General features: G+C 41.8%; 1 protein-coding gene across 1 annotated transcript; it reads left to right on the plus strand.

Annotated features, from left to right (window-relative positions):
• Positions 1 to 5404: 5404 nt before the first annotated feature.
• LOC109475130 (Down syndrome cell adhesion molecule-like protein 1 homolog) lies at positions 5405 to 11319 on the plus strand. The gene is made up of 12 exons (XM_019775667.1): positions 5405 to 5522; positions 5880 to 6152; positions 6554 to 6802; positions 7065 to 7175; positions 7374 to 7496; positions 7970 to 8275; positions 8636 to 8950; positions 9238 to 9534; positions 10188 to 10462; positions 10600 to 10669; positions 10871 to 10971; positions 11104 to 11319. Exons 1-12 carry the CDS (start codon positions 5441 to 5443, stop codon positions 11317 to 11319), a joined length of 2418 nt encoding a protein of 805 aa, XP_019631226.1. The 5' UTR covers positions 5405 to 5440.
• The last annotated feature ends 308 nt before the right edge of the window (positions 11320 to 11627 follow it).

An 11627-nucleotide genomic window follows, 5' to 3' on the forward strand; every position in this document is an offset into this window, starting at 1 on the left:
AACTAATCTTCGTGCAGGATAGTAAACGTCAACGTGCTGGAAACTATTCAGAAACTTCGTTAACCCGAAACAAAGCCGAGACAGGAGGATGGATTACGACTATACATTGGTAAAGGTTAGACACCCAGGTTAAAAATTCAAGCTCTACTAATGGATTAATTACGGAGAATACTTCCGGACGTTTCGAGCGACATCCACCACTCTTCTTCGGCGTTATACAGTATACATATATATCGTACGAGTCTTTGATATGTTCAACCTTTTTTCCAGTAACGTTGCTCATAAGTGTTGAAACTTTCTGTTACTTAGTTAATTACGCAGAAGAAGAGTGGTGGATGTCACTCGAAACGTCCTGTCAGTACAGTAATCTCCGTAATTTATCCATCCAGCAGTAGAATTTGAATTTTCTATAATCACGACTGTACTCGTATTTACAAACATCCATACAATACTGTCGCCAAAGTTCAATAACGACATTGAAGAAGTTGTTAATTTCGCTGTTCGTTCACCGATTTATTGTCATATTTGCCGTATTACGGGGAGGGGGGGGCAATCTGTACAATATCTTCAAATCGGAGCAGCTGTCATCATGAAAAGTTATGGACAATGTCTAAGGTCGTACACGGTTTGCAAATTGCTGAAATGAAATGTCCAATGTAGTCTGAGTTTTATAGGCCTGGCTGATCACCAGTGTTCACCGTGGAGGGTATAAGGGTCGCCCCAAAGTTTATTACAAAACTTGGCCAGTGTTGAAATATACAGCGTAATTTGTTTCTTGGACCACATCCATGAAAGAGGTCCGCAGAATTATTCCTCGAGTAAAGCACTGGCGTGGTTCCATAGACATTTTGGATTAAATACAGTAAAGACATCACCTCAAATTTCCGTAGGTCACGTGCTCAAAGTAATGGAATAATCACTAATAATCACTCCTGTGGAAGGTTGACGGAAGAGCAACCGAAAAATTGAGATAAGCTGTTTTTGTTGTGTTAATCGAAAGTATAAAATTTCACTATGGAATTTACCTACACAGATCAGCTTTCGTGCTAACACTGGGGGTTATTTGTGCCAGAGATAACAAGAAAGCCTCTGTTTTCGTAAATAGCCGCTACAATATATGTCTAAGCAGAAATCCCTGCCAGATGACAGTCACACATTCCTGTTGAGCAAGAGCAGATTTGAAACGTGACAAGACTGCAACAATTCTAACTAAACTCTCAAAATTGCTGCGCCGTCACCCATGCAAGGGTGGCGTCAGTGCCAGGATTCCACCAGGAAATTAAAGCACACACACATAGCCCAACTCTCCTGCGGTACTTATGCCTAATGTATAGGTCTTTCACTCCACTAGAGACATCTCCCTGACACTCATCCCCCCATTTTCATCAGTGCTCGCTGACAACATTGCCTTTCAAGTCACGATGAATACCTGAAGATATTACAGACCTGAGATAATTTGCACGCCGAGCTTATGCAAAGGACAGTCCGCACTTTGAAACTTGTGTGATCTATCCTCGTTAGCCATGGCTGTAAGACTGCGTATTAGGAATGACTGGTCGTGACAGTAACGATGTCGCAAGCTCTACACGAAATATTCATTATCCCATGCATCATTTGCTGAGTCAAGGTTCCAAGGAAGGAAGTATCGTCCGTCAAATAAATGTTATCTTTGTGTGACTGTAATGAAGTAAAACCGACCCATGAAGTACGGCTGACAGTCTTGCTTTTGGCAAGGATCATACATCAGAGTAGTAGGACCCAGGTGGGTTTAACTTGTTTTTCTGTGCCTGCATACATAACAGGTCTGTTCTGAGTCGAGTCGTGTTGAATTGTTACAACAAATAACCATCTCCGACTGTCACGCGGCCCGTTCCGGGCTATCAGCGGTTTTCGTTGTAGTTCAAACATTTTATTGGGGAGGGAGGGGGGGATATTATGCCTGTATTGTCTCAACAAATAACCAAATTATAATGATAGTCAAAGTAAAAAGTTCAACTTTTTACAACAAATACCAAGTTCGACTGTTTTCAAACCCGTTTTCATATGTTGCCTCTATTTTCGTTGTAGTCAAATATTGTAGGGGCCAACGGGGGCTGAGAAAGAAGAATATGTTGAGAACAAACTGTATAAAGTCGTCTGTGTTTGTGGAATAGTGTTCACATTCCGTGACGCAATGCTGTTTATTGTCTTACAATGACTTTAACAGTGTATGATAACAGCAAGCATGTGAATGTGGTTCGCTGTAATTTTGGCCACAAACTTAGCTTCGTGGTATTTCTTAGCTAAGTCGCCAGAGGACGCTCCTTACATGTGTGACTATGGAAATCGATAAATGTTGTCCACGATTGAATTTCTGTGTCCTATTTTCGGAGAGTCTTCCATGTTTGATCTGATTTAAAGCCCGAGACAAGTGATTATTCTCACGGTCCTTACAGCCTGTCTCACTGCTAATCAAAAAGTTTGTCAGGCAGAGCAAATCGCATCAAAACTTGGCGACCGGGAACGAAAACAAATTCTAAAAGGAATGCCGCAAAGTTTACACATGCCGCCATGCTTATTGCTTGCTCTTTCTGCTAGAGGATTAATTCTGATCACGTGAAAAATCGATCTATACCAGGAATGGAACTCTCCAAGTACATCATGGGCTTTTTTAATCTATACTGAGAACTTTGCTGGCTTTGTTCCTCCTGAAACATGCAAGCCTCTCAGTCAGTGTGAGAGCCCCGCGTGAGAGCTCTCGTCTGATCTCTATAGCAACGAGAACTATGTTTAAACATCGTGACGTCATGAGTACGTGCTTGTCCAACGTGCGGGTTGCGTGAAAAAAAACTAAACATATGGGTTTGATATTCATAAGTTAACTTGGTGTATCTTATGAACATGGTGTATGTTTGCACCATAACAAATATTTGTGTCACTTCCGAGACTGAAACACAATTCGTCGCAGTCGTGTGAGTAAATTTAAAGTTTTTCGGTCGCCTCTAGGCTAAGGAAATACCTAATTCTACCAGCAGGTACGTGGAAGATTTCGCTTTAAGAAAATTTTGCCCTGGGCAAGTGGCGGATTGATTACTAATTTTGACGTCATGGCAATTTTGTGATTAATTGCTTTTCTAGTAATTCTACATGCCAGTATTTAGTAGCCTGAAGACTGCGACAAAGCAACTGTAGTATTTACTCATATGTGAGAAACTTTAATAAGTGTATCATAGAAAACATTGAGCAAATTTTCTGTGTACTTCATGATCGTCTGTGCTTTTGTGCTTTGTCGGTTTTCCAAGAATAGCGGCTTTAGCCACGCCCACACTCACCTGTTGGGGGTCAAGGGTCATAAGAAGTAGGCCGCCCAAGGACGGGTGCACGGAAACTTCGACCGGATCGCAGCTACAATTTCCTTCGATTTTTCTCCATGTGCGGGCACTGACGACTATATAGGAGGTAAGAACGGTTGTTGGGGTTTTGAGGTTTTAAAAGTAAAGTTTTCTCTATGTTCCGCTCACGAAAAGAGACATTTTATGTGTGCCAAAGTTGGTGACTACTTCGCCGGTCAACCGGCATACCACCACTCCTTATATTATGTTCTTAAAAATTGGTAAATGGTTGAAGAACTAGAGTATCTGTTATAATATAAGTTTGTAAATTGTGGACGTAGTATCGTGTTAAAATATTATGAGTGCCTATCACTGAACGCTGGAATCACCCGGCATTTCGTCACACCAAAAAATAGCCTCAACAAACACCTCGGTTTTTTCAAAAGTCTACTTCCTTGTATATTGGGGAGGGGGGTATGTGTATTCAAGACAATCCCCCAGTTCCTAGTAACGAATATGACGTAAATTGTGGATTTGATTTAGCCGCTCCCACGGTCTACAATTGCAATGGGTTGGCCTCTACCAGGCAGCCTCTGGAAAAAGGCTAGAAAGTGGCCAATACTTAGTAGGCAGATAACATGCCAGGGAGGTTGTTGTGCTAAATGAGTACAAATTTTCTTTATTGAGATATGGAAAAAAAAAGATTAATTTTTACATTTGCCGCTCTGAAAACCTGTTGGGGCATGCCGTCTGTCTGTATGACTGCTGCCAAAGCCTGATAGAGGCTAAACAATGAGTGTGAAACACAGTATTCTGTTAAATCAGTTTAATATTGTTTAGCCAGGTGAACATTAGGTCTTGAGTCTAGACTGTACGACTGTGGCCGTTTTTTTTAGGTAAATCTTAACTAGAAGCTTGAAAAACAAAGTTCTGTAACGTCATATAATACCCCTACACTTATAGATAGTGAAATAAGTGGCATTTAAAACTTAAGCACAACCTGTATTTGACTCACAGATCCAGAGTTCAAAGCTATATGACATGATGCCACCCGTTGTCAGTGTTGTTTTCACCTTATAGACTAAAGAACATGGAACAAGATCGGACTGAAATTCATAGTCTGTTTACACTTGTCGTAACCAAGCGTGAAATAGTGGATTCCAAAAGTGATGTGCTCATTTGTATGAGTTTTTAAATAAGCACCTACTACTAATGAGGCCTTGACACAAAGCGTCTCACGCAACCAATGAATTAAAGGCTTTGACCATTCCACCCCAGTAGTTTTTCTTAACAATGATCAAAAAGCCTTAAGTAGAACTCCGGAAAAACCTTCACGGGGTATGGGTAAATCCTGCTGAGGATGTTGTCAGTCCCCGACGGGCATTGGGCAGTTTGTAATGTTATGGAAACGTATAATGAAATTAAGTACCCAATCAATCCTTAGGTTTTTTGTACTAATTTATAATGCTTAGATTCAGTACCTTGTACAGTTTCTAATGCTTTATGAGTGAGTTTTCTGTGATGAAACATAGACGGTCATTGTGGTTTCACAAGGGTGACCATAGCATAAATTGTCAGCAGGATGTCATATTTAGAAAAAGCCCCCCAAAATTTGGGTTACGCATAGGTGCAGTACGTTTTACTGATGTGCTGGTGACAGTTGATCCAGACTGTTTGTTGTTATGTGAGTCACCTGTATCCTCCCACAGGAAGGAAGGACATGTTTGCCTCCAGGTAAAAAGAAACAGGTCAGACAAATATTTCTGGTTAATCCTGTGGGACTGCAGAGTCAACAAGCTTTGTTGGTGTCTGTCTAGGGGGCTTTAGGATATTTGCAGTGACATTAATAGAAAGACGACTCTAACACTATAGGAAGGCACCACTATTGTCATGAGTTCTCGTGATGTTTGCTTGATAAAACTTCTGTTAATTGCATATAAATCAAGTCACAGGTGGTCACACTGTTTTGTCTTATAAAATCTGGCTGTCATGGCAATTGTTTTTTTAACCGATAACTAACACTAATTAATTCCCTTCTTGTGGATTTGATGATACAGTAATTACAGATTGTACATGTTTATGTCCATAGGCTGAGAGTAAATGACAATTTGGGAGCTCAGGTGACCACAATGAGAGGCCGTCACCATTTCCTTCCAAATCATCCCTGCCACCTTTGGGGACTGCTACTGTGTGTGCTGATCATCCCAGCAGGTATGTTTTATTGTCTTTGTTGTTTGCTGCTGTTGTTTCCTTTGGTTTCACGAAAGCCGAATCCGAGTATCCAACAACAACCAAAGCTGTGTACAATCATGTGTTACGCCAAGGGGCGGTTATACTGGCTATACAAATACAGATATTTATTTATTTATTTCTGTCATTTTTATACAGGGTAACCCAATTCAGTGATGGCACTGCTTTTCAACGGGGCCCTGTATTACACAGCACAGTACAACAATCACATACAAATACAGATCGCAGAGCCAATTGATGTTAAACGTTGTAAATTAGCACAGATCAGAACTACACGTATAAACTTTTGTAATGTGTATTCCTTCTGGTGTGTTTCAGAAGCAGACACATCGCTGTCACTGTTTGACTTTTACGATGAGAAAGCGTTGGACGGCCACAATACTGAACGGATCCCAGGAATTACCCAGGAGGAGTGCGCTACACGGTGTTTAGTGGGAACTTCTAACGTTCCACTTGGAACGTGCCTGTCATTTGATTATGACACGAATGGCAATGGGGCCTGTATCCTGAGTACAGCAAACATGTACACACCTGGAGCAACTGTAGCTACCAGTAACCCACGGTCGCGATTTGACTACTACCACAGGAAAGGTATGACATTCTCTCTCACACATGTGCTTATAATAATGCATTATTTTATTATCTACTAGTACATTAAAATGTAGTACTAACGGTAGTATAAATTATTGCTTTCCACCTGTGTGTGTGTGTGTGTCAGACTCTGTGTTTCTGCAAACATGTGGTCAGCATAACTTAAGAAGGCCTGTGTGGATTATGATGATATTTGGTATGTGGGAAGGTGGTTAGGTCTTAGAAAGACACAAGTCAAGGTCAAATTTGGGCCTCCATGTGGCTGACCTTGGTACTGCAACAGAACTTTTGGTTTTTGTATCAGTCTGAAATATTAGTAGGATCATCAAGTTTAGTGTTCTTATTATAATATAAACTTGCATCAGCACAGAACAGCTAATAAAACTTTATCAATATTTCAGAGGGAAGCATGTTTGAGAAGCACGACAACAAGGCTCTGAGTGGGTATAACAACCAGGCTATTGGCAGCCTCACTGCTGGCGAATGCGCGCTCAGATGTCTACAGGGGACGTCATCTGTACCAGCCGGGACCTGCAGGTCTTTTGACTATGACAGGAGCAGAAGTTTGTGTGTTCTCAGCACTGACAGCATGGAAACACAACCTTCAGCCTTAGGAACAAACAACAACAATGATTACTACCATAGGAAAGGTGAGTACAACATGCATGTAAGGCCACACCAATTTAATCACTTGGTTCTTGTCTGCTTCATTTTTTCTGATGTGCAAAAAAATAGATTCAGATTGTGAATAAACTAAAAAATGCTCATATTTTGGCCCAAACTGTTTACAAAAGATCTGGGGCAAAGTATGTACTACTAGCTAATTTATTATTATGATAACGTGTCATATCATAAAGTAGTGGTCATGCATAATGCATTTATTCTGTAATTTATTTGTTTCTTGCTGTTTAGATCCATGCTACGATGGCCCTTGTCAAAATAGCGGCATTTGCACCCATATTGGATACATCAGTTTCTCCTGCGCATGTACTGGTGGTTGGACTGGGGATACATGTGAAACAGGTATGGCCTTGTAATTAGTATGGCAATATGTTTGCAAAAAGAAAGATAAGATGTATTTGTCCTCAATAGCTATAATATCAGTGTTACAGTATATGTATGTAAGTCAACGCAACATGATTTTAGCCTTTTGATAATATGTAAAAGGCTATAAGAAGCACTCTGTTTTCCTCTACTCATTTGTTTGTCTGTTTTTGCTAGATGTCAATGAATGCAGCACAGGTGCACACAACTGTGACCAACATGCCACCTGTACCAACTCACCTGGTTCCTTCAGCTGCACCTGCAATCCAGGGTACCACGGTTCTGGCACGATGTGTGAAGGTAATGTGTATTCAAGTTTATGGATCCTGTGGGATTGTGTGGCTTAATGCAGTGTTTGACTCAGAGCCAAGAGGTCCCAGGTTCAAATCCTGCCCAATGCCAATGATCTTTTGCCCTTGGGAAAGGCACTTTACACAACTTTCCTCACTTCACTCAGGTTGACCTCATGAGTATCTTTGGTTAGGGATGTCCCACAGATAGGATGTTAAATTGAGGTCTTGTGTTTAGGGAGAGCCAGACCCCAATCCTACTGTCTGGAGTTGGTGATTCACTTCAAGTCACCCAGCAAAGGTCTTGCAAACCTTTGTCTCATATCAGTCATGCCAGAATAATCTGTTAGATCGTGGGCTGCTTCATGATGAAGGAAAGGTTAGGAAGGAAAGTTTCAATTCAACTTACAGGTTACATTCAAATACCGGTAACACGAATGACTTTGTTGCATGCACAGAGTATAATACGTGTAAAATTTGCAGTTTCAGTGCCACCTGCAGTAACACAGCAACCACAGGATCAGACCAGAACCTTGGACCAATCAGCCGCATTCACCTGTGTCATCCGTGGTGACCCAGCACCCAGCATCACCTGGTATAAAGGCGGTACGGAGGTAACACCTGGTGGACGTTTCAGTATAGGAGAAATGTCAGATGAAGTCCAGAACACAGTGACCAGTACACTGACCATCAGTGGAGTGAAGCGGGAGGACAATGGACAGTACACGTGTAGGGGAACAAACAGTGCAGGCACTGACTCATCAGAAACAGCAAGTTTGACCGTACAAGGTAACTTTCTTTCCAAACAGGGAGTTTGATCATACAAGGTAACTGTCTCTCAAAACAGTGAAAATCTATTTGATCGTACATGTACAAGGTACACATGTAACTGTCTTCCCTTAACAGGGAGGTACATCGTAAATATGTCAGAGCATTCTTACACTCGAGTGTCATAATCTTGGTTACTGAGAAAATACTTGAACACTTGGGCTATCATAGACTTACAACATCCAGATGTCCTTCAATCAAAAGTCAATGTTCATAACATTGTCAGGACTGTCCCAACAGTTAATGGTGACCAGCCCCTCCATGCCACTTGCTACATAATGTAATCACTAATATGCACACATTCTAATTGTTTCCATTCAGAGCGACCAGACGACATCTCGGTGCAGGTAACACCTCTGACCTCCACTGCCCTCCATGTATCCTGGACGGTGGGAGTGACCGGTAACCTACACGTCGACCAATCAGGGGTGAGCTACAGGCGGAGTTTGGATGAGCCGTGGAGTGAGGCGGTCATTATTACACACCAGTCCTCCGGAGCAGGAGGAGAACCCACAGGATCACAATACACACTGGACAGCCTGTCTCCCTCTACTCAGTACACAGTCAAAGTCAGGGTTAGAAACTCCATAGGATGGAGCGATCCTGCTTTGGGGGCTGGTACCACACTGGATGCACGTGAGTTGTTTTTACATTTGCATACCTTTGCATTACAAGCAGAGTTGTCTTAAACCATCCTCTTGGCCATCAATCTTAAGAGGGTAGTCAAATAGTATAGGAGCCTAGCCTTGGTGAGGATACTTGAAGTGGTCATTGATTACTTGAAGATTGTAGAATTTGCCTCATTTGTTTGCTAAGGAGGCAAATGTACAGTAATTATGAACTCATAAACTAAGGTAGGCCTTTAAAAAGTGCATTCTTTATCATTTTCGTTATGAAAATCATTTGTTTTATATGCATAACAGCTCCAGGACCCCCACTTGGTCTACAACAGACAGCCATCACTCATGAGTCAGTCAGCATTACATGGCAGCCTCCGTCTCAAGCTGGAGTGATAACAGGCTACACCATCCAGTATGGTCCTACTGCAGACTGTACAGAAGCTCAGCTCACACAGACGGTGAACTCATCCGGCAGTGTCACATCGTATGTCGTCCCAAACCTGACCCCCTACACCGTGTACACCTTCCGAGTCCGTGGACACACCAGTGGAGGATCAGGGAACTACAGCAACTGTGTCACCACCAGGACGGCAGAGTTTTGTAAGTCCTTCTTGAAGAAGTAACCAGTAATGTAACATTCTTTGTGAGAGGCATCCAATGCAATTTCAGGGCAGCAAAACAAAAGAATATTCTTGATGAGGAAATCTGTCTAATATTGACATTTACTGCCATTTTCTAGCACATACATTTTTATCATCATTTCATACTTGAATTATTTGAAATATCCTAAAAAAACTGTGTGAAGAGTCCCTTTATATTTGGTATCACCAAATTGCCACCAAGCACAGTAGGGGCATCATCACTAGAAAGCTTTAAACAACTCTTGCAATCAAATGTGCAAAGATTGAGTGTAACAAGTCGTTCGGTGTGATATAGCTAGCTGCCGCCACACCGCGTGCCTGCGAAGCTGGTGTGTTACGCAAAAGGGCAGTTATACCTGCTATATCGATACAGATACAGATACAGAAATTGAATGAATGATTAGTTAGAACTTCAGCCTACGATGTGAAACAAGCAACTATTTTCTGTCAGCAACATTGCATTTCAGATATCAGCTCTAAGGGTTGATCCCTTTGGGTTAGTCTTTAACCAACTGCGTATTCAAAATCTCATGTAGCCTTTTGGCACTAAATTGGGTTTGGTAGCATGGAGGCATGTTAAAGGTCGCTCATCTCTTTGCATGACTGTTGCAGATCCCACCAGACCCTTGTCTGTGCAGTTTGCTGATGTGAACAGCTGTAACTGTGACACATCAGGCCAGAACAAAACCATCATGCTACGAGTCAGGTGGGCACGGTCGCAGAGGGTCAACGGAGAACTGAAGGGTTACACGTTGAAACTGTACTATGACAACCAGGTCATCTATGTTACAAACACATCCACGGCTCTTCAGAACAACCAGCTGGAGTATGTGATTTCTGGGAACGATGTTGGAGACCTTCAACCTGTTCAGAATTATTCCATTACGGTATGTGTTAGATAAAATGGGACAATGGCAATGCTTTATTCGAGATATCTTGCACGGTATTATATTTCAAGCTGACGTTATCATACCACATTAAAATGAGGCAAGAAGGAGCAATTTAATGTTTATTTCTCATATAGGTTTCAGCCTTCAATGATGTGTACAGGGGAGCTGACAGTGATCCTGCTCAGGCAAGATCAAGTGATGGGTGTAAGTAGTTATTTTAGTCTCTCCATTATTCTGTTGCACCACTTCAATATGACTATTTACATAATAGACAATAGTCTACAAAGTGTCTTCTAAATTCCAGGGATGCTTCAAATCCTTCAATTTTTAAATGCTGGTTTTCTATCATAATTACAGAAACCCGTGGACAGGTATGAATCAAACTGAACCAAATTTCTGTTGCAGGTCCGTCTGCACCATCTATTACTTCACATACCCAGGATGGACTGTGTGGGATAGACTGGACTGCTCCATCAATATCAACAGGAGACATTACTGGATACTTGGTAAGGAACATTTGGTCTTTATTTCTAAGGTATAAAGTAAAGTGTGGGGGCCACAATACATGCAAATCCTTTTCTGGTATAAATTCTCAGTTGATTCCATTAAACTTTGCATATTTTACATTTTGAATACAGGTGACAACGACAGCAACACAGCTGAATTCTGCATCAGTCTCAGTTGGTGCAGCTGAATCAGTGGGTTCCACAGATGTACAGAATCTGACATGGACGTCATCGCTGGATGTCTTCCCTCCAAACTCCTTGATCCACGTTACTGTCAGGGCCAAGACTTGTGCAGCAGGGGCCAGCAGTGAGGAGAGAACATGTAGGGTAGAACGTGTTGGTGGGTAACTGATAGAATACATATCAATAGCATACGTGTACCTTATTTTTTTACCCTTTTGATTTTTTATTATAGACATTATTTTTCCCCTCAACTGGGGGTTAGAGGTGCTTGCATCAAGTGCAAGTCAGGTCTTTTTTGAAGCAAGATTTTTTACGGATGGATGCCCTTCCTAACGCCAATCCAAACCCCAGTAGGGCCCAGGATCCCTCCAACTGAGGTGGGAAATATGTGTTAAGTGCCTTTCCCAAGGGCACATTGTCTAGGTGTCTGGACATGTCTGGGTCCCTGGGGATTGAACCTGGGTCCCCTTGCT

The sequence above is a fragment of the Branchiostoma belcheri genome, unplaced genomic scaffold, assembly GCF_001625305.1.
Source record: "Branchiostoma belcheri isolate BF01 breed outbred unplaced genomic scaffold, Haploidv18h27 scaffold33, whole genome shotgun sequence".
In the NCBI taxonomy this organism is placed as follows: domain Eukaryota; kingdom Metazoa; phylum Chordata; class Leptocardii; order Amphioxiformes; family Branchiostomatidae; genus Branchiostoma; species Branchiostoma belcheri.